At 36.1% G+C, this 23,664-nt stretch overlaps 2 protein-coding genes across 4 annotated transcripts in view; one reads left to right on the top strand and one right to left on the bottom strand.

Moving 5' to 3' along the window:
* Positions 1-821: 821 nt before the first annotated feature.
* On the bottom strand, positions 822-13,185 carry pax1a (paired box 1a). 3 transcript variants are annotated; one of them, XR_013819467.1, is made up of 6 exons: positions 12,761-12,964; positions 11,763-12,392; positions 10,557-10,690; positions 10,001-10,211; positions 9,012-9,148; positions 822-1,359 (listed from the first exon to the last, which is right to left on the bottom strand). XR_013819467.1 is itself a non-coding variant. In XM_079854284.1 (5 exons), exons 1-5 carry the CDS (start codon positions 12,762-12,764, stop codon positions 9,063-9,065), a joined length of 1,065 nt encoding a protein of 354 aa, XP_079710410.1. In that variant the 5' UTR covers positions 12,765-13,185; the 3' UTR covers positions 8,612-9,062. The 3 variants fall into 3 exon arrangements, 2 of the variants coding, with proteins under 2 accessions (XP_079710410.1, XP_079710411.1); XM_079854284.1 differs by lacking the exon at positions 822-1,359 and having other exon boundaries at positions 8,612-9,148; positions 12,761-13,185; XM_079854285.1 differs by lacking the exon at positions 822-1,359 and having other exon boundaries at positions 8,612-9,148; positions 10,011-10,211.
* A 1,111-nt stretch (positions 13,186-14,296) lies between these two features.
* nkx2.2a (NK2 homeobox 2a) overlaps positions 14,297-23,664 on the top strand; it is a 71,180-nt gene continuing 61,812 nt past the window's right edge. The window contains exon 1 of the mRNA XM_079852409.1: positions 14,297-14,508. The gene's annotated coding sequence lies outside the window, so the exon portion shown is untranslated. The remainder of the gene's footprint in view (positions 14,509-23,664) is intronic.

Below are 23,664 nucleotides of genomic sequence, written 5' to 3'. Positions count from 1 at the left end.
CATGCGGCGCTGCACAGACCGATCGACGAGAGTTGCCACTTGCAGTCGGGGATGAAAGTGAAAAATGGATTGGGTCCATATATTTTTTAGCAGTTTTGTTTTGATAAACATGACATAATATAATATTATGGTTACATGAATAAAGAGATTTTACCGTTATAAAACACAGATTTGTGAGCATTAGCAGAACTGAAGGTGTCAGAATAAATACAAAACACACGTCATTGTTGTCTGGTGAATCCAGCTAATCGTGGAAAAGCTGTGCCGTCATCAGAGCCGAGTCACTGCTGTCTCAAGTCTGACAAAATTTCTAACCAGCATGCACTGCTCCAAGTCAGTCGCTGATTGTTCTGCGCAGCACTGCATAAATTCAAACACACCTACAGTTAATACGGTATTACAACATTTACAGGTGCAAAACGTACATTTTTGTACATTTGGATAAATGCTGAAACATACAATATAGACATATTGACAACATTTAAACTTAAACATTATTGCGTATTTATAGCTCAAAAACATCAAATATTTATGAATATTTTATATCTTTTATATAAAGATAGATTTGTATAATTGCCCTTTAATGGATAAATTGTAGATCCCTTAACCATCCCCAAACCCAAACAACAATTTAGAGGATATAAAAAGAACTGCCTATGTTAAACTATGGACAGAATAAATGTGTAGGAAAATAACAATTTTAGTAACAATATAGCTTTAAACAGATACTGTGAGCTGCTAATTCCACTCTAAACCTAACTATTTCTTTAAAAGAAATCTGTACAGCTATAGAGATAAAACAACAGACAGACAAGTGTAATCACAATAACTATTTATTGCAAAAATGTCAAAAGCAGTAGGCCTACCAAGAGTAGTCAAAACGACGATGAGTTGAAGTCGCAGTCCTCTCTGGTGGAATATAATAGTTTTGTATGAGGTACAGACCAGAATTTAAGTTATTAATTGCTGAAAATCTTATCCCGATGGACACTATCCACTCTGTAAGCTAAAGGCGCGCACTTCACAAGTTCTCATTCAAAGGCACATCATGTAGTAATCTGTATGAAGCAGGCAAGAGCCAATGAGCGTTTAATTTCACTGCCGTAAAACATGTCTTAGGCATAAAGCTTGAAGCAGCAATTTTTGGATTATAATGGCTGCGTCCAAAATCTTAAAAATGGTGCCTTGGAGGATGCAGTGCAAGGTAGGAAGGCATCAAGGCATATGTCCGATTCCCGAAATATGTTAGCTTCACTTCCTGTGTCCTGAGACACCTTCATCTAGATTCTTGAAGGCAGCCTAGATCTTTCGCTGCCTTTGACATCCCACAATCCTGTGCGTTCCATTCCGTGACAGTAGCTAAAAAAGAAAGATGGCGTCTGAAAGATGCGGTTGGTGGTCAGTTTGTGTATGTACGTTTTTGACCTACACTTTTGATGTAGGCTTAAATTATAGCGAGAAATTACTATTGTAGCCTAGTAATAAAATATTCGCTTAGTTTTTACCAAAGCTCGCTCTATTTTGCTGTAGATCGTTAAACCATATGCTGCCTCAGAGGTCTGTCTGAAAAGTTTAGTGAGGTAGGCTACATTCATGCAGGGGTGTGAAATAATGAATTACAAATTCTTGTTACATTACTGTAATTAAGTTGTTTTTTTGTTTGTTTTTTCATAAATTGTACTTTTTTGAGTAGGCCTAGTTTAAAATTGTGTAATTTTACTTTTACTTGAGTAGGCTACATTTTAAGTGATGTATACTCCGCTATTTTCCTGCCGTTTGTTGTTGTCACTCCTTACATGCTTGTTTTAATTTTATTTTTATCCATCAACGTGATTGGATCAAGTAATCGGTCTTGTGACTGTCATCAAATCAAATTCTGCATAGAAAACTTTAACCCTATAGGCTATCTGCTGTTACTCGTGGCTGCTGTGGAAGTGCATTCTTCAAGCATCAATTCAATCGAGATATCTGCGTCTTCCTCTAATATACTAAGGTACATTTCTGCATACTATATATGTATAGGCTTTATGGGGCGCCGTTTGTAAAGCGGCTCACGCTGAAAATAACAGCAACATTTTGTCACATTTAGCTACAAACAATGTTTAAAAAACTGGTATGAATTTTTGACGGTCACTTTTTAGCACATTTACAACAATATTTGTCAACTTAGAGATATTTTAGTTAAATCTAAATGCTAAATCTAAATGTTAAATCTAAATATAAATCTAAATGTTAAATCTAAATGTTAAATCTAAATCTAAATGTTAAATCTAAATATTAAATCTAAATCTAAATGTTAAATCTAAATCTAAATCTAAATGTTAAATCTAAATATTAAATCTAAATCTAAATCTAAATGTTAAATCTAAATCTAAATCTAAATGTTGAATCTAAATGTTAAATCTAAATCTAAATCTAAATGTTGAATCTAAATGTTTCGGGTGAAACTAAATATTTATCTAATATGCAAATTCTAAATGCCGGTAACCGGAAGTGCCAAAATAAAAGCTCGAGGAGGTCAGTGTGTTTTTATAGCATGGTTTATAGTGTCAAATAACGAATAAAAACCATCCCATCCGAGATAATGGACTCTTGGACATGGATTATCGTGATAATAACTACCTAAATAATAAACACGTTTGGAGAAACTGTATTTGAAGAGTATTGTAAATTTAGTGCGGGACTTGTGACCTGTAGCCATAATAGCCCACCACAAAAGGGAGCTCACTTTGACTGAATGTCATGTCATCACTCTGTCATCACTCTCATCACGAAACTCTACAGTTTCTCCAAACGTGTTTACTATTTTAGGTAGTTATTATCATGATAATCCATGTCCAAGAGTCCATTATCTCGGATGAGATGGTTTTTATTCGTTATTTGACACTATAAACCATGCTATAAACACACACTGACCTCCTCGAGCTTTTATTTTGGCACTTCCGGTTACCGGCATTTTGAATTTGCATATTAGTTAAATATTTAGTTTCACCCAAAACATTTAGATTCAACATTTAGATTTAGATTCAACATTTAGATTTAGATTTAGATTTAACGTTTAGATTTAGATTTAGATTTAACATTTAGATTTAGATTTAACATTTAGATTTAACATTTAGGTGTAACATTTAATAGATTTAACTATTTAAAATATCTCTAAGTTGACAAATATTGTTGTAAATGTGCTAAAAAGTGACCGTCAAAAATTCATACCAGTTTTTTAAACATTGTTTGAAGCTAAATGTGACAAAATGTTGCTGTTATTTTCAGCGTGAGCCGCTTTACAAACGGCGCCCCATATAGGCTAGCCTATCTACAGGGCCTAACATTTTGTGTGAGGTTGGGGTATTGCGTAGGCCTACTGTGTTAACTCCCTCATGTGCCGAGTTCATAATGCGGTAAATTCCCGCTCCATGCATTTACTTTACATATAGAGATGCACGTAGCGATATGTGCACTGCTGCGTCTCTCCCTCGCGCTCGTCATATGGCGGTAACTTGAACTGCATTTCTGACAGTGCGTTACAGCTCGTTAATAAACAACGTTTTTTTTTTATTAATCAATTTCATATAATCTGCCTTCATTTAGCAAGTGCACTTGCTCAAAAACATTTTTTCATTTGTTTGTGTGCATGTAGGCTATGTGTTTGTTTCAATTGTAAATTTCCCCGGATATAACTTCTCTATTTAATGCACAATTTTCCTTACAAGTTATTATCAGCATTACGAGTAGCCTAAATGTAGCCGTGTAAAATGTAAGGGATGTTGCCCCCCTTCTAGAACAATGTGCATTTACGTTTAAATTGTAGCATATTTAATGGCATGGAATTACAGTGTATAGTGTCAGCTCACTATCTTAGCCTTTTTCAGTGCATGAGGTAATCTGATAACATTAGTGATTCTCATTTAGTTATTAAAACACTAAAACTGGTACCGTTTTGAAGAGAAATTAGGTATTTCTTTTTAATATCTCTATTTAACCCATCTCATGGTGTGTGATGATTAACTATCCTATGAGTTTCTAAAGGTTTTTGAATTCTTTGCACAGTTGTGAACATTGATATTGTATGTAACAATGCTCTGGCTCAGTGGCCTTACACCTAATTTTAATACTATTTACATATATATTTTTTTTTTCAAACAATGTGATTTAAATGGTGATTGTACTGAGTTGATACATTTAAAAAAAATGATAGCTATTCTTCAATCTTAATGACAAAAAAAAAGATAGTGTGAATTACAGTATATGCAATGTTTTTTTTTTTTTTTATTGTAGTGCACAGTGTTTATTATAATAGGGTAGAATCCGCAGCTCACTACTCACTACTCACTACTCATGAGTACTTTTAATTTAGCTACTTTTTTACTCTTACTCAAGTAGTTTTTTGGACAAGTACTTTGTACTCTACTCACACTACATTTTTGTAATGGTACTTTTACTTGAGTATGTTTTTTCAGTACTCTTTCCACCACTGCCTTCATGTGCAAACGCTGCCAGCAAAGTCGACTAAGCGAATCAGCGAGGCAACAAGTCAAACAACGAGTGCGGGATTTGATGTTTACGGTCTTGAGGATCGCTGAATAAAGGCTCAAATTTGGGTCCGTTCTTCACAAGCTATGGATTCTAAAGATTTGGATTACAGCGCACGAAAGAACCATAAAATACACATAAATTCGCAAAATTCACACACACACACACACACACACACACAATAATAAAATAATAATAATAAAAATAATAATAATGTACAGTAGGCCTATTCGTGCGCTGTTATCCAAATATTTAGAATCCATACGTTTGTGAAGAACAACGAACCAAATTCTCAGCAATCATGTCAGTCACAGCAGAGAAAACAAGATACACCCTTGGCAAACAAAATAAATATTACATGATACATAATGGTTAAACGATTACAGAAATACTACTATTCATTTTAAGGTTTTAAAGTGTAGAACCAAAACTTTAAAACAAATTTGCAGCAAAAGTCTCAAAGCGAAATGTATCACAAGGTGTGAGTAAACTGCGTTTAATAAATGCGACTGAAAGCATAACGTCATAAATGACAACTGAATACCACAGAATCAAGATATGAATGCCACGATTTTATTATTCATAAAGGAGGATTCGTACACCTTTGTACGTCTGTAAAGTTGTTCAAACGTAAATAATTTAAGTTTTAGTGCTGTCAGTATTGTAGGTTTCAGTGTCAATGGAAACGTAAGTAAATGTGTGGTAGAACATTTTAAAACACAAACGAATACGCATGTCATGAGATCACGCTGCAACAGCACCAATGTCTTACCATTCAGGCATTTGGTAGCGCCATTACATTGCATTCAAGGAATACATTTTTACCAGTTCATGTATTCCTTGAACCCATGACATGACCTTGCTGTTGCTGTTGTTACAACAGCAATACTAACGTGATGACAGCACTCTCAAAGTTTACAGCAGCATCACTATCCACTATACCAACTGTAAACCCCCAAATGTCTGCGAGTGTTGTGTGACCGTTTCATTTGAGGACAAGTGCATCAAAAGGAGATATTAGCAGTAGCAGGCTAAAATTGTCTTCATAAAAGGAAGTAAATAATTTAATGTAAGGAAGTCCATGAAACGTTTTCAAACCTCGACCAATGCGCTAAAAGGTGCTAAAAGAGTTTGTGTAAACAGGGCACAGGACAATTGCTGTTTATTGCAACATTATATTTCTGGCTACAATATATGTGCTAAGCTACTTAGTGTTTAAATTGAGCTCTTTAATTTTGATTTGTAAAAATGATTCTGCTCCTTCGGTCTATTAAATAATAATTAGGATTTCTATTAAGGTCATGAATTTGCTGAGTGTACATTATTGTAAAATGCACTATGTGCATAGCTCACATTGCATCATAAAAACATTACAATTTATTTATGCATAAAGGGTTAGTTTTTACCTTTCCATATAACTGCATTTATCGAAAAGCAATAATATAATAAATACACCTTAATGGCCGCATGTTTGCTTAAAAAAGCTCGCATGTTTGCTTGTTACCAGAAGCAAAGAGTTTTGCTTAGAGGTTGCTATAAGTAAAAGTCTATGACTATGATGTCATTGACAACTGTAAGTGCCAAAATGGCAGGAAAGTATACAGTACATGCATTGATAGGCTCTCTCTAAGGGACATGTCACAGAGATCTTTCCGTTGTGAAATCAGTCGGAGTCTCTACATTATTACCTGACAAATTACGTTAATTAACTTCAGATGTAAGCTACAGAAAGCCGAGAAATGAACCCAACAGAACTTGAATTAGAACTAAAATTTCAACTGTTATTTTGAAGATGAAAAATATCTCTTTATAATTTTCACCTTTTACGATTTAGCATCCATCAATGATACCGATCCTTAACTTCTACCTTCATTCAGTTAACATTTGTTCCACTTTAAATTCGTTTTATACTAACTACAGAGCAGAACTAGAAAATCCACATTTCACAAGCTTGCATGAGAATGTTCCACATTGACCAACAGTCCTAAACCATCAAACATTAACATATATCAATATTTGCATTGCACGTACTTGCTCCTCCATTTTAAATTAAACATTTGGATAATTTGTCATTTTTTTAATAATAATGTATAGGTCAGTCTAGTTGTTTTATTATTATTATTATTATTATTATTATTATTATTATGTTAACGTTATTACCAGTGAATGTAATGAAGTCGTGAATTGTTGTTGACTTTCATTTCGTTGTGATTGACTTTTCTACAGTAGAATATTCGATGTTTTAGGAAAGATTATATGGTCGTTGTCCTGAAAATGTTTGAAACAACATTAGCAATAGGCTACAAGTTCTAATATTGATAGATGTTGGCTATTTGTTATCAAATATCACATCGAGCTGACCTGTCAGTTTTTGCTATATCGCTTAACAAGACGTCTATTATTTAATCAATCAAATTTCAAACAATAAATAATAATAATAATAATAATAATAATAAATTCATACTATGATGTTTTGGCTCTGACAAGTGCAAAATATTGCTTTTTTCACATGTCTTTGACACGCGGGTGTTAATTTATAAAAAATAAAAGACAAAGTAATTATGTCTCCAGTAATTTTAACATCATATTTAGAAATCGTATTGCTGTATAAATGAATAAGCTTCAAACGAACGAATATCTCACCGGCCAGCGCAGTGAGATAATATATATTTACACTTGTATGTATCTTAGTTCTTATGAGGGTTCTGTACTTGCCAGGCTGTAGGGTTCGTTCCTTTTCTGTGAATTATCCATGCAGGGGGGAAAAAAATAAGCGTCAGTTGTTTGTCATTGTGTAACGTTATGATCTATAACGGTTTGCTTGTTGAAATATTAATAATTTATCAGTCCGGGGAAGTTATATTCTCAATATTTAATTCCTAATTTATTTACTAAAATGTTGAGATTATGTAGGCTACTTTTATCATACAGTGTCCGTTTTTCGTGTTTTATTTTCACAAATGAATTTGTGGTTCAATGTGCACGTTTCCAGGGTCAGCTATTTTAAGTAGTAAGGTGTAAGCTGCACTTTAGGGACATTCACCGATTTACTCCCCCACGGTGATGGAGGCAGAAATGCGCAACACATGTGCAATGTGGGCGCGAGCGCCTTTGGGTGTCAGAGAAAAAGAAAAAATGACCACGTGCAATATATGGCCGTTGTTTAAGTCACTGAACATGTGAAATGTCTGCTCCCACAGTCCCACTGAATTTCATTTATAGGCTACAGTTGTCCGAAACAATATTTGTTCGTTACAAATCAGGATACTTTATTTAGTTCTTAATATTAATTTATTTTCATGTTTTTGTGCATTTATTCCAAATCAATTAAGTAGCCAAAAGGTATAAAATAAAGCATCATGTCTACTTGAAGTGTAATTCAATTATGTGTAATTTTACAATTGTCCTACAGGTGACTGCAAGAAAAGATTTAATGTATAGCCTAATGTAGTAGCTATAATAACAATCATCATCATCATTCTCATAGTGTCGAACATTATTCAAACGGTTCAAACTTGTACACGTTACTCGAAGATCCGTATCTGTATTATATGCTGAGCTGGCATATCTTCCACAGAATTGCAAACAAAGAACCCCTCAACAATGTCACCAGAAACGCTTAAAACAAAATGGAGGTAAACCCGTTTTAGGGAACCTCTCCAATCGAGGGTCATATGCTAAGCCGAATTATTTATATGCTTATTACTTAAATATATATATAATATATATGTAAGCTATATATTTGCACTGTGTGGCAGTGATCCAGCATCAACACAGATAGCATCACTGGAGGCGCCAAATGCGGACAAGCACCATTACGCCCAGTAGTGCACAGAAAACAGCAGAATGCCTTATCACTCCCTGCGTGCAGAGCCTATTGCGTGAAACATTCTCTTGATAAAAAAATAAAATAAAGAAAGAAAAAAAAACCTTGCTGCTAGCTTTACAGTGAACGTAAATGTACTGAAAGCCAAGGCAGAATGAGCAGAGAAAAAAACATTTGTAAAAGTGCCATATACCTTGGCGAGAATTGGAAGTGAGATTAGGTTCTCATGAAAGACAACGATTGTGACTTCGTTTTATGCAATACCTTTATTTAGCATATTTACACGTGAATTTATAAAAAATATATAACTAAAGCTTTCTTCATATTTACATTAACAATTTATTACTTTGTTCACATAGGGGTTATTTAATGCACACGTTTAAGTAATGTATTTTCACTATTTTAAAATGCACTGATGCACTAGCTGACAATCGTATTTTGCATCCGCTATGCAGTCGTTGTCATAAATGGCATAGACAAAACCAGTATGACTATTGGTTACACGAACAACCACCAAAAACAGCAACCTGGAGACAGTTATAATTACAGTAAAGAACAAAGTCATATACATTCATTCGGCTTTACAAAGATTGTATTCCCAGAGCGCGCTGAACATGGACATCACCGTCGAGAGATGTGCAGTGGTTGAACTTACAGTTTGCTTTCTTGAAATGGGAATGATTTCTAAGCTGCTGTATCAGCGCTGTTACGAGGATGAGGTAGAAAGACTGAGTCCGTGTATACTGCTCAAGTGCTGCTGCTTACTTAGGGGACTCGGTGGTTTTCTGTCTCCTGTGGAGGACAAACAGGAGTACATATTTAGAGAGAAAACAAGTCGTAACTCTCCTCACATCCAATCAAGTCATTGTCTTTTTGTTTTTAAAACGTTTAACGTCACGTGTAATGTATGGGATCAAGCCACCGGGGCATGCATGTTCTAATTTATTCGATTCTCTAAAATAGGCCACTCTGTTCAAATTTCTAAGAAAAAAAAAAAAAATCTATTTAAAAAAAAATATATATATATATTCTGAAATAAAAGTTTCTGAAATGTAGCCTACTTATTATTATTATTATTTTTTACAAATGCTGCCCCAAAACTGACATAAGACATATACGATCAAAATGTGCCTGTAATCCTATGTTAAAGTAAGCTAATGCGCAATGTCTACAATGAGTAAACAGCATTAATCAATAGTAGAAATGTATTCATATGGGCCTATTGATGCGACCAATAATTTATTAATGCTGGTGAGCATAGGCCCCAACTGAGATCATACTGCAATGCGTATACCACTCAGTTTACCCTGCATGACCTTATTCTCATACGAAATTTTTATGTGCATGCCTAATGATTTGGTTGAGAACATCAGTAGCCTTGGTAGGCTTCTATATGAGAGCTGAATCAGAATTATCTTTTTCTTTTCCTCCAAGTGTTGTTTCTTGTAATTGCTATGTAATAACATAGTAATGATAACAGTAGATATATCTACTGACGTTAAATAGGTGTATCGATATCTTAAAGTTGGCAACACCTATAACTGTCAAAATATTGTGTTTAAAGGCATGCCCATGAAAACTTCGATCTATTATTCCTAAAGTGCCGTTAAAATATGACTGATATCAAAGTATGATCGTGCATACCATCTCGCACCGCATGTTTGAACGCCATAGAAGAATGGATGTCACTCGGGTGCATCGCTACGCCACCGCCAGGGTGTGAGAGACTGGTGCCCTGGGCCTGCCAGTGATGCCCTGGGCTCACATAACTGCCTGCTGGACCACTGTACACGCCGTACTGGTTGGAGGGAGAGTAGGCGCACGCTGGGACATAGCTAGACAAAGTCGACGAAGGCTGAAGTAACAGAAGAAAAACAAGCACATTAACAGAGCAAGCAGACAACGAGAGGAGAGAAGCAGAAACACACACTATGCAAAGTAATACATAATAAGGTAACGTTTATTGTTAGGCTGCGTTTACATATAAATACGCGCGATATAAATATTACTAACAAAGTGTGTAAGCAGCTGTATATAAATAATTAGCCAACAATTTAGGAACGATTTAATGTAGATATTACACAGTAGCCTATGTAATTGCACAATAACATGAAAGGTAACTTCCAAAGTCATCCAATTTATTTTTGAACAGAGCTTGCATCTCAAACAATAAAATACAATTTTATAATTGCTACGGTACCTGAGGGTATTTTATGTCTGCATCAATTGCTGATTTGTCTATTCCATTGACTCCATGAGCAGAGGGAAATGTCGCTCTGTTGACACTACTCCAGTCCTCCATTTTTGGTGCGTATCCTTCAGCGCTAGCAATAGCTAGGAAAAAAATATTTAAATGAATGTAACTTTCTGTTTTTACTTTGCTTTGCAACAAACCAAATCAGAATTACACCAAGCTGAATAAAGAATTACTAATGGAATTAAAGGTAACACTTAATTTTACAGTGTTCTTGTTACATATGTTACATAATAACAGTAAATTATGCATAATTACATGCAACTAACCCTCAACCAAATCCTAATCCTACCCTAACCCTATAGTAAGCACATGTAGTTGCTTAATATTGCACAGTACTTAAATATATAATTACACTGTAACAATGACACCTTAAAATAAAGTGTTCCCGAATTAACTGACAGCGTTAGTCTGTTTTTCTTTTCCTTGCAATGTAATGATTTGAAACGATCTTATAAATACATTCGACACAAATGTGCAGCATATTTTTACATGAAAATGTTAAGCGAAAATTCTGCATACATATTTGCTTAAATGGATTTTGAATAAATACATTATTATCAATTGCTTATAGTGACAATATTTAACGTATTATTATATATAATAATATATAACATGTTTTCTAATACAGTATTTTCAACAGCATGTTTTATTATAATAATGCGTATTATAACAAAATTCTATGGGGGGCTTAATGCGTGATAAGCATTTATTCGTTATACTGGACAAAAAAGGAATTTAACGAATAAATGCTTTTCACGCATTAAGCCCCCGACCCCCCATAGCATTTATATATATATATATATATATATATATATATATATATATATATATATATATATATATATATATATATATATAAGCACCTATCAGTAGGTCACAACCTTTTACAGTACTGAGAACCTGAAGGCCTACTCCGTATGGTATACGGATTTGTGTAAAAATATGCCGTAGTGACTCTGTTTTCTTAATGTCAGGTATGTCAACACATTTCTAAACTTTATCTAAAGTTTTAAAATTCAGATTCTTTAAAGCAGATGATTACATAGGCCTCCTCGGTTTGCTTTGTGTAGATAGTGAGTGAGGCTGAGGCCTGTAATCGTGTGATGTAAGATTTGTTGTCTAAGCCAATAGCTGTACAATAAGTCTCACCTGTAGGATCCATGAAAGCACGAATACCCAATATATTGCTGACCGTGTGAGCTGAAGGCCAACCACGGGGAATGCTTACATGCCCACCCGTGACAGGGACACCGGGAGGATTGCTCATTTTGGTCCCGGAAGGAGACATTGCATTGGGGTATGAATACGGGTATATATGGTTATAGGAGAGGCCGGACTGCGGAGGTGCTTGTTTGCCATTTTCATATTGGTTAGGTTGGGAGAGGTTTCCAATCTTGTTCCTTAATATCCGACTGATAGAGCTGACCGAAGGAACGTTGTACTTGTCACATACTCCGTCCGCGAGAAGACGGTCCCGGATCTCCCATGCAAAAATTCCCGGGTCTCCCTGTTTGTAGTCCCGTATGTTTTTTACTACATTAGGCGTTGTTACTCGTGGTTTGCTGCCACCGATTGCGCCGGGCAAAATGGACCCAGTTTCGTTGTATCTCGCAAGTATTTTACTCACACACCCATGGGAGACCCGAAGCTGTCTGCTTATGTCACAGGGTCGGATGCCAAGCTGGGCTAACTCCACTATTCGTAATCTTATTGCATTGGGCAAAGGACGTCCATTGACAAAAACTCCCCCCAGCTGGTTCACCTCCCCGTAGTTTTGATCTGTAAGAAACAAAAGACATTGAAACTTCGGTTAAGTAAAATGAATGTCGTAAAACAGCATGGCACATCATATTCAGTGACCTGAGCACATCAAAGATTTTTACATGAAAATGGCGATCTTCTTTCTCTTTCTGCATTCTCTAAAATACCAACATTTTTTTAACACTTGAAATTGTCAGTAGAAATAATGAATGTTATTACTGGGCTATTGAGACAGTAGATAGCGCATAGTGGCTTTGTTTTAATAATTCACATGCTCATAACTAAAGCAAACGTTGAACCATTCAGTTTGAGGCTCAAAGTCACGGTTATTTCTGGTCTAAATAAAGCATCTCTCATGAAGCGTGCAGATGTGAACGAGATCTCACCCATTTGATCTTGCGATGCGTGTCCTTAAAGCAGTTTTCCTTCAATGGCTGAACGCTCCTGCATGCGGTTGCTGTGTGGAGATGTTCGGAAGACTTCGACAAACTTTTGTCTATTCCGGCTGCAAAACTTCTACATGCCAAACTTGTCTAGGGCAGAATGGGAAACGAGTGATCCTCTCCCGTTAAAGAGGGATTTGTCTGATCCCGCAGGGTGAAGTTTGCTGGAGTTAATTTGACGCGTCCTCCACGTCAATCTAACTGGTTACGCGGAGAACGATGGGTTGATTTCATTGGTCCAGAAGTCTGCGGATAGGCTGCGTGTGTGCGCGTAAGTACCATCCAGTATGCAGTTTAACCATTTCAATATATTATTTCAGATTAGAAGGAAAGAGAAACGCTTCGTTTGAACTTGACACATTTCCAACATTAATAAAATGAGCAGCATATGCAGTTGAAAAAGCAAAGGAGTGGTCTAAGAGGTGTAGCTACAACAGAAAAGCTGTTTACGTGCCCGCGTTCCGAGACGTAAGAGAAATAGACATGTATTCTGTAGTGCACATATTCTACACTTTCAATCGGCTACTATGTGATAGAAAATAAATTGAATGCGCCTTTGCCAATCCGTGCCAACCCGTGCATCAGTGAAAGCTTGATGACTTATCCATGTGTCGCTAAAACAACGAACTTTAAAATCCATGTACCACGCTCTATATCAGTTATTTCATACTTAGGATATTCAATGTCTAAACCAACAAGCCATTAGACATGGGACTCAGTTTGCTGTGCTGTCACTTCTACATTATATTTAAGCAAATAAACTTTTATGGACAGCCTAAATAATTATATACTTTGACGCTTAGGCTAAACAAATAGGCCTATGTAAAATAATTTGGTGGACCAATAATGGAAATGCTCCATTAGCGTGATGCAGAATTGAGAGAGGAAAATTCTGGATAAAAATACTTATCATACACGTTGTACATGGAAAGCCAGTCTAATTAATTTCTCTGCACACGTGCTCCAAATATGCAATCGATATCTTTGTCAAATGAATTCTAGAGTTATAGGGTATTGACTGAATTCCAAAGGCCAACACTATCACAGCATGCTCACAGAGTTTCCTGTGGAAGTAAAGATGGTATAGTTTATTAGCTCACAAAATGTCACTTGTAAAAGTTTACAGACGACCCAATAGAACAAGAAGCGGTGTCACTATCCGTACATATGTGTAGGTCACAAGTCTCTAACTTCAACACATGGAGAACATCATTCCAGATCATCTCACAACATCTGTGGCAAAACGTTCAGTAGAATGTAACGAAATCAAAGAGGAAAAGCGTCCTGTCTACTGCGTTTTGTGAGAACACACAAGAAAGAATGTACGGGGAACATAGTGTCACAACAAAGTTCTATTAGAAAATAGACATCAGCATCACAGACGTATTGTGACCGTGTGTAAAATGAGGTGTTATCACCGAGATGTGTGTTGTGCGTCACAGTGAAACCATTCAAAAGAATCCGACAGGTTTAAGTCGTGGTCAGAACCCATTAGGGGACATATTGAGAGCAGAGAGCCAAAAGTCTCCCCCCTCTGGATAATTTAGGCAATTACACTAAGTAGTCAAACTTTGTGGATACACAATGAGGTTAGCAGGGAGACACGGCTATAGAAAATTGCTCCAGGAGCACATTTGTGAAACATGCAGACGACGAATTCACTTCATGGGTGTCTTTCACAGGATTCTCAGGTAGGCCTATGCAGGCTCGAGTCATCGCACGGAGCTTCACCGACTTTATTTAAATGGAAACATGTCGTGTGTAGAGGATTGTAGCGCATTGCTATATGACTGCTGCTGTGATGTATGTCCGTAATTACACTTTTTTAAAAAATTCGAAAATTCTTGAATAGGTTTAATGATGTGAACGGAAATTGTGCTTCCTTCCAAAGGCATTATATATTTAGAATGGTTCGATTTAGGAGAGTTAAGAAAGAGAGATAGAAAAAAAGAAAGAAAAAAACAAGAAAAAAGTTTTCTTTCTTTCTTTCTTTCTTTCTTTCTTTCTTTCTTTCTTTCTTTCTTTCTTTCTTTCTTTCTTTCTTTCTTTCATCATGACTTGCGATGTAGCTAGCCTATTTTAGGGGCAGATAATATAAAGTTGTATCTTGACAGTTTAAATGCGGCATGCACAATAAGCAAATCAAAACACAAAAACAAAAACCGAACAGATTTACATGCTGAAAACTGTATAATAGCCACATATTTTGACATCCTTCTTTGATGTTTTATGCCTTTGTAGTAATAATATCGCTTAATGCCTGGATGGTAGTCTGTATGTCAAAGCTAAAATAATATTATTTTTGTCAATATGTAGGCTATTATTTGGAAAATAAAAGTCTATTTTAGAAATTAATTAATGTCAGTATAGGACTAACGCTTTTGTTGAACACTGATATAATTTTGACCACACGCTTTACTCATTCATTTAGAAATATAATGGACCGACAAGGCTAATGTCACGTATATGATTTGTTGGTTCTATTTACAGTCATGTAGTTTAAATATAGATGATAACTGTGATAATTTAGGATTAAATTCATTCTGCTGCATTATATAACTGATCAAGATTAAATAAACACATTAAGATGGAGACTTTCAGATTAAATATGTCGTTAGTTGTGTTCATATTTACCGGCTGATATGTTCTGTTGATTATAATTTCACAGTAGGTCTACACCCATTATCTTCAAATATATCAAATAAACTATATATCTGCTATAATTTAGTGCCGATCATTGGTCATTCTCACTCTTCCTATTCACAGATAAAGACCGATGCAAGATAGGATTAAGATAGGAGAGGAGAGGTGCTCTCTCTCCCAAATGGACACTGTCAAATTGAAAATAGAACTAAAGTCTGGTTTGACACTCGGGTCTAGCGCTTCTCAAATGAGTAGGCTACTATTTTTGACATGAAAATCTGTCAGATGACGAAATATCGCAAACTTTAATTTATGATAGTATTCTAATTGTATATTATTATTAAAATGAACCCACACAACGTGTAGCCTACATTTCAATGAACTGTTAAGTCAAAAATATTATTTAATAACACTGAATCAATGTAAATACATATTTTTTTTTCAAGCAAAGCTATGTTTTATTGGTTAAATCAGGTAGAATGGGCTCTTTAAAGTAACATTTGCAGGTTACCACATTTTACAATGAATTACAAATATTTATTCAGAGTGTGCACAATCACATGCACAATAAAAAAATTATAGAGAAGTATCAACTTGATGAATGCTTTTTAACAAACCTCAGACACCTAAAGTATATAATTCCCAGTTATGATTAACAAAGCTATAAACATTGCAATGATAAATATGACTGTCGTATTAAAACGTTTAAGTCGCGGATGTGCACGAAATATATTTTGTCTTATTTTTTATGGTCTCAGTTTTCTTTTTATCCAGATGGACGGTCTATATTACGGTTTATTACAGACCCGTTGTGGCTCGGGTCTTGATTTAGTGTTTGTGAGTTTTGTGATCTCATTGCTATGTATGGAAATTATTAGTCTAGGCCTGGCCTGCTTGCTTTCAGCAGATGAGAATCAACATGGGGTGAAGAACACGAAGCAGCCTAAGTACGAAATACATGAATCTATAATTCATAGCGTAAGATCTGCAGGGTCACTGAGCTTTTAAAATCACTTCTACATACAGCTTGATTCAACTACATTCAACAAAACAGACAGTCGTTGTCATCTTTATGAACGTTTGGAACGTTTAAATAAAATGTATTGTACAGTTCCTTAAATTATCTTAATTAGTTGATATGCTTCTCTGTACAATGAAACCATATAAACCTGTTGATGTATCATTTTATTTGCGTAAAAGAGAAAATGCTCGGGTTGGTACAACATATCTTCTAGATAAGTGATCTGAAAATGTCCATAAAAAGTCTAAATTATGGCCACACACTGGACATTACTCAGTTCTAGCATCCATTCATGACCTCTTCGATAAAAGACTAAATGTTTCCATTAAGAGTTTATTGAAATTGTGAAGTGCGAGAGTAAGGCAGCCGGTTTTATGGTTTGAAGACTCCACCCCAAGTTCAGCAAAGTGAGTGCCAGTGTAAAGCCTGGTTAATTGTTTTGTGACCTTTACAGAATTTTTTTCTCATGTGGAAAAAATAACTAATTGCTTCAAAGAGTAAGGCATATAGCAAACTCCAAAACTACTAGCTGAACATTTTTTAGGCGAAAAAACACCACTTGTGCTGAATAGTCATTGTGCTTAATGCTTTACTTTATTGATTTTGCATTGGATTGTGAATTGGATTTGATATGACTTGGATAAATTGTGGCCATAAAAAAAAGGAAAAGAAAAAAGCTGATGTGAACCTAGTGCCTTTAAAGTGTGAATGCACGTGGGTGTGCATGAAAGTCTGTACGAGTGGGGGTGAGTAAAAGGTGTGCTCCAAAAAATGACAGATGCAGAAACTTTATCAGTGACATTTTTCAATGTCCCGTTAAAGCAATTAGAAACTCTAAATGGCAAAAGACCAAGCAAAAGACCAAACCTGGACTGACGGCATGAGCTCGTGAAAGGCCATGGAAAAGTTAATATTGTGACCTACAAGGGAAAAAGTGGAATTTTCCCAAATTTTTGTTTTTTATATTCCACAGCTGAGATATAAATATTTGTTTTTTCAGGAGTGTAGATACAAATGCTTTACGAAGGAGAAACACACATGTCACTTTTCTATTGCTTTCTCTAGTTCTGAACGCGGTGTCTGGAGCACTCACGCGGTAAAGTTAATTGGATTAATTCGGATTGAATTAGTGTATGAATTAGAAATGACAATGTATAACTTAATTAATACCATGGTCTTTCGCCATATCCCGCAGTTATTTGTTTGACCTAATGTGATTAGCAATCGTTTAAAGTAAAATAATAATAATATTAATAATAATAAAGCGTTTGTAACGTCATTAATTTAAAAACATAAATGTTTCCAACGACTCAAAACAACCGCAAATATATGGAAATTACCTGCTCAGATGGCATCTTTATATATATATATATATATATATATATATATATATATATATATATATATATATATATATATATATTGTCATCTCATTTACATTTAATTAAATTACATTTAATTAAATGCATACTAAAACAATTATGCTTTTTCTTTTGCTTTAAAACGTTACTTCCTTTTTGCCCCTACAAACATTGACAATGTTGTTGCAGATAAAATATAGCACATGCAACATAATTATTAGTATTATTATTATTATTATTATTATTTTTAACAGGTTTATTAACTATTGGTTAATAATTGATTATGAACTGAAACCCCTTTCAGGGCATCACTGTTTAACCTTTGGCCTAATGAACATCGGCCATGTTTGTAGTTCTTTTTATTTGTGTTTGTAGTACTAAATCTGAACTAGAAGTACTGAACTAAATCCTCTTGCAAAATCTTCTAGAAATTCTTGCTTTGAAACAGAATTTGAACTTGTATCATAATTGATGAAGTTTGCATCATTAATTCTTTTACTTTCCTGGCTGTGTTTCCCAAAAGCATCGTAAGCTTATGAGTAGATCATAGAACCATTGCCACCAATGGTCTCTATGATTAACTTAGCTTACAATGCTTTTGAGAAATGCAGCCAGTTTATTATTGTGAAGCTGCTTTAAAAAAAACTTTCATGACAACTGTGAGGGGGTGATTTTTTTCTACAACTTCTGCTTATTAATTGGTTCGAGATCAAATTATTGCTGGATTTCCACGACTCTCTGCCCCCCATTTATATTTATAATGTCGGAATTTGTGACAAATTGACAAACGAAGCTTTTGGGAAAAAGAACCTGATTTACTGTTTGGTCATGACATGAAAAAGTTTAAAAATTGTAAGCAATTCAGGAGTGCGTTTCCCGTACAACGACATTACTACTTAACCACTCTATGAAGCATCATTAGAGAGATTAACTCAGAAGTCATGATGCACATCAGTCATTCAAAATATGACTGTACGTCATATTACATCACGTAGAATGGAATTTGACAAGAAACTATGCTTCTAACCACAGGTTGAGAGTAGTAGTTCCAACCACACAACTTTGCATTAGTTCCAACCACACACAATGTCTCCTCTACTGACCATTTTGTTAGTCATAAATAAACATACAGTAATGCACATTCATAAGAAGTAAAATGTATAGTGATCTTAATTTAAAAGGGCTCTGGTAAACATACGCATCACTGCACTGTGCATTTGTGCAAGGTATTTTTAATCTGATTGAGTCATATTACAATTTTTCATTTCAATTTTTTTCTATTTATCATATTATTTTAGATATAGGCTATTAGGCTTTTTAAACCAATTGAGCTATCAATTGAATAGCTATCTAGATTGTTTGGGTGCATGTAAATGTAGTGACGTAGAATTGGCGCCATCCCAACAAAATTTCTAACTGGCATGAACTGCTTCGGATGCTTCAGATACAATCGGTCTGTGCAATGCTGCATGAAGTCGAACACACCTAATTACTGGATATTTAAGCAGCGAGTTATATAGTTGTACAGGAAATGCACCCCAGGTTTCTTTCTTGCATGCAAGGGTGCGACATGTATGTGACATTATTGTTTGCAAAGTAAACATTAATTGCGTCGTTACAGCTGTTCTTTCGACTGGTTCCACCTCATAGCGATGATTTAGATAGCTTCACTGCTCAAGTTACAAACATTTTTTACTGAACATTTTTACAAACCCTATAATATGTAAAGTATTGTCAAATTCTGGCTGTAATGAGCGCATGATGATCAAAGAATATAACACAGTCTTTAATTAATAAATCCAAAAGGAACACATGGAGTATCTTCAGAAATTTACAGTAACACAACCATGAAAACTGAAATGACATGGAACACAGAACTAAGGAAACTAAGGACTTAAATACACAAGGAGTGGTAATGAACTGAACAGAAACAGGTGTGTAATTAATTAGAAACTACGAAAACTAATAGGAAACACAGACAGGTAGAAAAGCAAACAGGAAATCCAAAACACCATGACAATAAAACAGAACTAATCAGAACATAACTGTTACAGTAGCTCCCCCCTCCCGAAAATTGCTTCCTCCTGCCAATGATTGTCCAAACTGATGAGAGAGAGAGGGAGGGCAGGGTCTCTGGAGGAGGACGAGGGGCTGACGAAGGGCAATAGACAAGAGGAGATGGTGGCGATGACAGTGGGAGGAGACAGGGAGGAGACGAGAGCAGGAGGAGCCAGGCAGTGACCCAGAACACAGCCAAGACGAAGGCCCACGGTGGAGTCGAAAGAGGGAGAAGCAATGATGGAGATTTAGCAGGTTTAACCAGGAGACAGAGATAAAGCTGATGGAGATGGCTGATGACCAAAAAGCTGATGGTGCCAGGCAACAAACAAAGATGGATCAGGAGACTGAAGTGGAGCCGCAGCGATGAGCGTCTGAGGCGGTGCCAGAGGACTGAAGCGAAGCCAATGGGACTGAGGACCATGGTGGAGCTGGAGGGAAGGCAAGTCCGGCAGAGCCGAAGGGGTGGAGGGTAGTGTGACCAAGGCAGAGCCAAAGGGATAAAGAAGCCCGGTGAAGCCATCAGGTTAATGGTCTCAGGTGGAGCCGAGGGAGGGAGGAGCCAAAGAAGAGCCGACTGGTCGATGGGCCAAGGTGGAGTGGCGGGATTGGTGGCTGGAGGCAGAGCCAGGTGATTATCTTGCCAAGGCAAAGTTGGAGAGGAGGAGGAGCCGAGAGACTGAAGGGAGCCAGCGGAGGTGGGGCACAGGAACTGGCTGTCATTGATAGAGGAGGTGGGAGAGGGAGGCTGGGTGGAATCACTGGAGACACAGGAGATTTGTAGCTGAGCAGGACCAGCGGAGACACAGAAGACTTGGAGCTGGGCAGGACCAGCGGAGACACAGAAGACTTGGAGCTGGGCAGGACCAGCGGAGACACAGGAGACTTGGAGCTGGGCAGGACCAGCGGAGACACAGGAGACTTGGAGCTGGGCAGGACCAGAGGCATCAGGAGACATATATAAATAGGAGACATAAATATCCTATAAATATCCAGAGGGAGTGTGGGCGTAGCTCCACTTCATGCCCTCAAACTCCACAGGCAAGCCCACTGGAACGCACTTTGTTGCCGACCCATGCACCTGGTCAGACTCTTCCCTGGGCTCGGGCTCCGGGGCAATGGTGGACTTAATTTATCTCTGGCTCTTGGATCTCAACAGGCTTGGGTCTCTGGTGTTTGCTCTGTGCTTTTGTGTGGGTCTGTGTTCTATCACGTTCTGGTGGCTGTAATGAGCGCACAACAATCAGAGAATAACAAACACAGTCTTTAATAAATAAATCCAAGAGGAACACTTAGGAGCTAAACTGTCAAACAGGAAACGCAAAACACCATAATAATAAAACAAAACTAACAGAACATAACCATTACACGTATAATGGCTGCATCTTTTCTAATTTTGATTCAGTTTAATATGTAAACACAAATGCTTAAAATGATTTCACATCCATCAGTGATTCTTTTGCATTCTTCTATTTTGAATGAGTGGACTAGTCGATGAGTGGACTGTACTGCAAATATTTTGCAATGCGGAAGTAAACTATTTTCTTTGAATGTGTGAAACTTCTGATTCATTAGCCACTATAGGCAAATAACTAGAAGAATAATACAACTACAGTAAACAGTAAGACTATTTGCGCTACAAACCAGTGTGTTTATTGTCACAATTACATTGTTTAGTTTGTCTTAGTTTTCACATTCTTGGACTTTTAATTTATTTATCACCAGTTTTCTGTTTAGTTTGTTATTGTCCTTGGTGTGAACAGGCCTTCATTTAGTAACTATCTGACTGAACTCAGCAACTCCTGTCAGAGGACTATCAATTTCAGCTCAATAAATTTTTGTATAGAAGTTTTTTTTTTTTTTTTTTTTTGGTCCATTAGTACAGAAAATCCACCTAACTATGTTAAAAGCTCAATACCTACTGTACAGAGAGGCTGTGTGATATCTTTTTTCCCACAAAACCAAAATCAAGGCCACAAATATGCCTTTTTTATGTCAGGCATAGGGGCAGTGTATGGTTTTGACAGTTGTTCCTTTCAAGATTAATGAGCTTATGAGAACCTTGTGTCTTCATCTGAAGGCCACATTGGATATCTTTCAGTGTAACCAGTATACAATAACATAGCTGTGACTTTGGAATTTCAAAGAAAAAGAGAGTATTGATGTCACAGTTAAACAAGCTCAGATTCTACTCATTTTCTGTGTGTGTGAGAGAAAGAATTGGTAGCTTTCAGAGGTGGAAAATTCTAAAATAGTCATTTAGTTTCATTTCTATAGACAACCTACTGTATAAACAACCCTGGTTTAGAGTTCACATGTAGACAGAACTTGGGTTTAAACTTAAATGGGTTGGTAAATGGCAACATGAAAGCAACTACAATGACAATAATTTAAATGAAAATCCCAGTATCTCTCGGAATAGCGAGATACACATCAGCAACAAAAGGATTCACACTCATGAAAAGTTTAATTGAAGATTTTTCAAAAATATTAGAATGATTGGCTCTACCCAAGGCTTAAATGCTAATTTACAAGAATAATCCACCATGAGCAAGTGCACACCTTATTAAATGCTTTAGAGTTGTACAGAATACTAAAAAACAGGAGAACACTGTATAAGTATTACTAATTTATCAGTTACACGGAGCTAAAAGTTGGCCTGATTTTGACATATTGTGTGTGCAGAAATTCCCTGCTTACATTCTCAAGCTTCTGCCAGACATATATAAATACCATCCCTTATTTCTGCCCTTGTGTGGGTGCCAGCCGGCCCAAGCCATGGGTTTGTTTTGGGTGTTCAGCATGGTTCTTGCTTCCACATTTCACATAAAAGGGCTACTGACTTCCTGAAATACCCACAAACCTGTGCTGCAAGTCGTCTGTCATTTGGACAATTTGTTGAAAGCTGCATATGTTAAGCCCCATGTTCACATAATGCCAGCTTGTTTGTGCAGTCACACATGGATTCATCAAACTTTACTCTTGTGGAGGGAAATGCTGAATAAATGTAATATCATTTTTTGGAAAAATTATATACCTAATTTGCCAATACAAATATACATTTGTGCACTCTCTGTTTGACTCAGTTAAGCTCAAAATTTAAAAATATAAATCATGTTTGAATGAAAGTGCAGTTAAACCACTTTCATTCGACAAATGATTTATATATAAAATTTTTAATCTCTGGTTGAATGAATGCTGTATTCTAGTGTGTAGTATTCATTTTATTAGAATTAATCACTTGCTTGTCTGTGAATGTATTTATTTAGATTAATATCTCACGCCATACTTATTTCATGTTTTTTTTAAAGACAGAATTTACTTTCAAATTCTCTTCTTTTGTTCACAGTTCTTTTATGCTTTCTGAGGTAAAATAACAGCTGACAGTTAAAGAGGATGTTTGTGACAAGACATTCCACATATGGCAAAACCTGCTGGTTTTCAACATGTTACTTTTGACATTCTCTGTGAATTCATAAGTCAAAGATCTTGTTGAGAAAATAAATTATATAAATTCATCTACACAAGGGGATTTCCACCATTTGTAAGACAAATGACAAGGAACTATTCTTCAGAGGGCGGAGTGGGGGGAAAACTCTCTGCTGCAGGTAGCAGAACACGCTTCTTTTGAGTGAAGACAGAAAGAGCCAGAAGCCAGCCTGGGCATGTCAGTTTGAACCCAATCTTTCGGTACAGTACCCCCTCTCATATATGCATGCATTTGCACTCACATTCGTGTTTTTGTTCTGCACTAAAACCAGTGA

Source organism: Squalius cephalus (assembly GCF_949319135.1).
Source record: "Squalius cephalus genome assembly, chromosome: 20".
In the NCBI taxonomy this organism is placed as follows: Eukaryota; Metazoa; Chordata; class Actinopteri; order Cypriniformes; family Leuciscidae; genus Squalius; species Squalius cephalus.
This window is presented reverse-complemented; position numbering and strand designations above follow the sequence as displayed.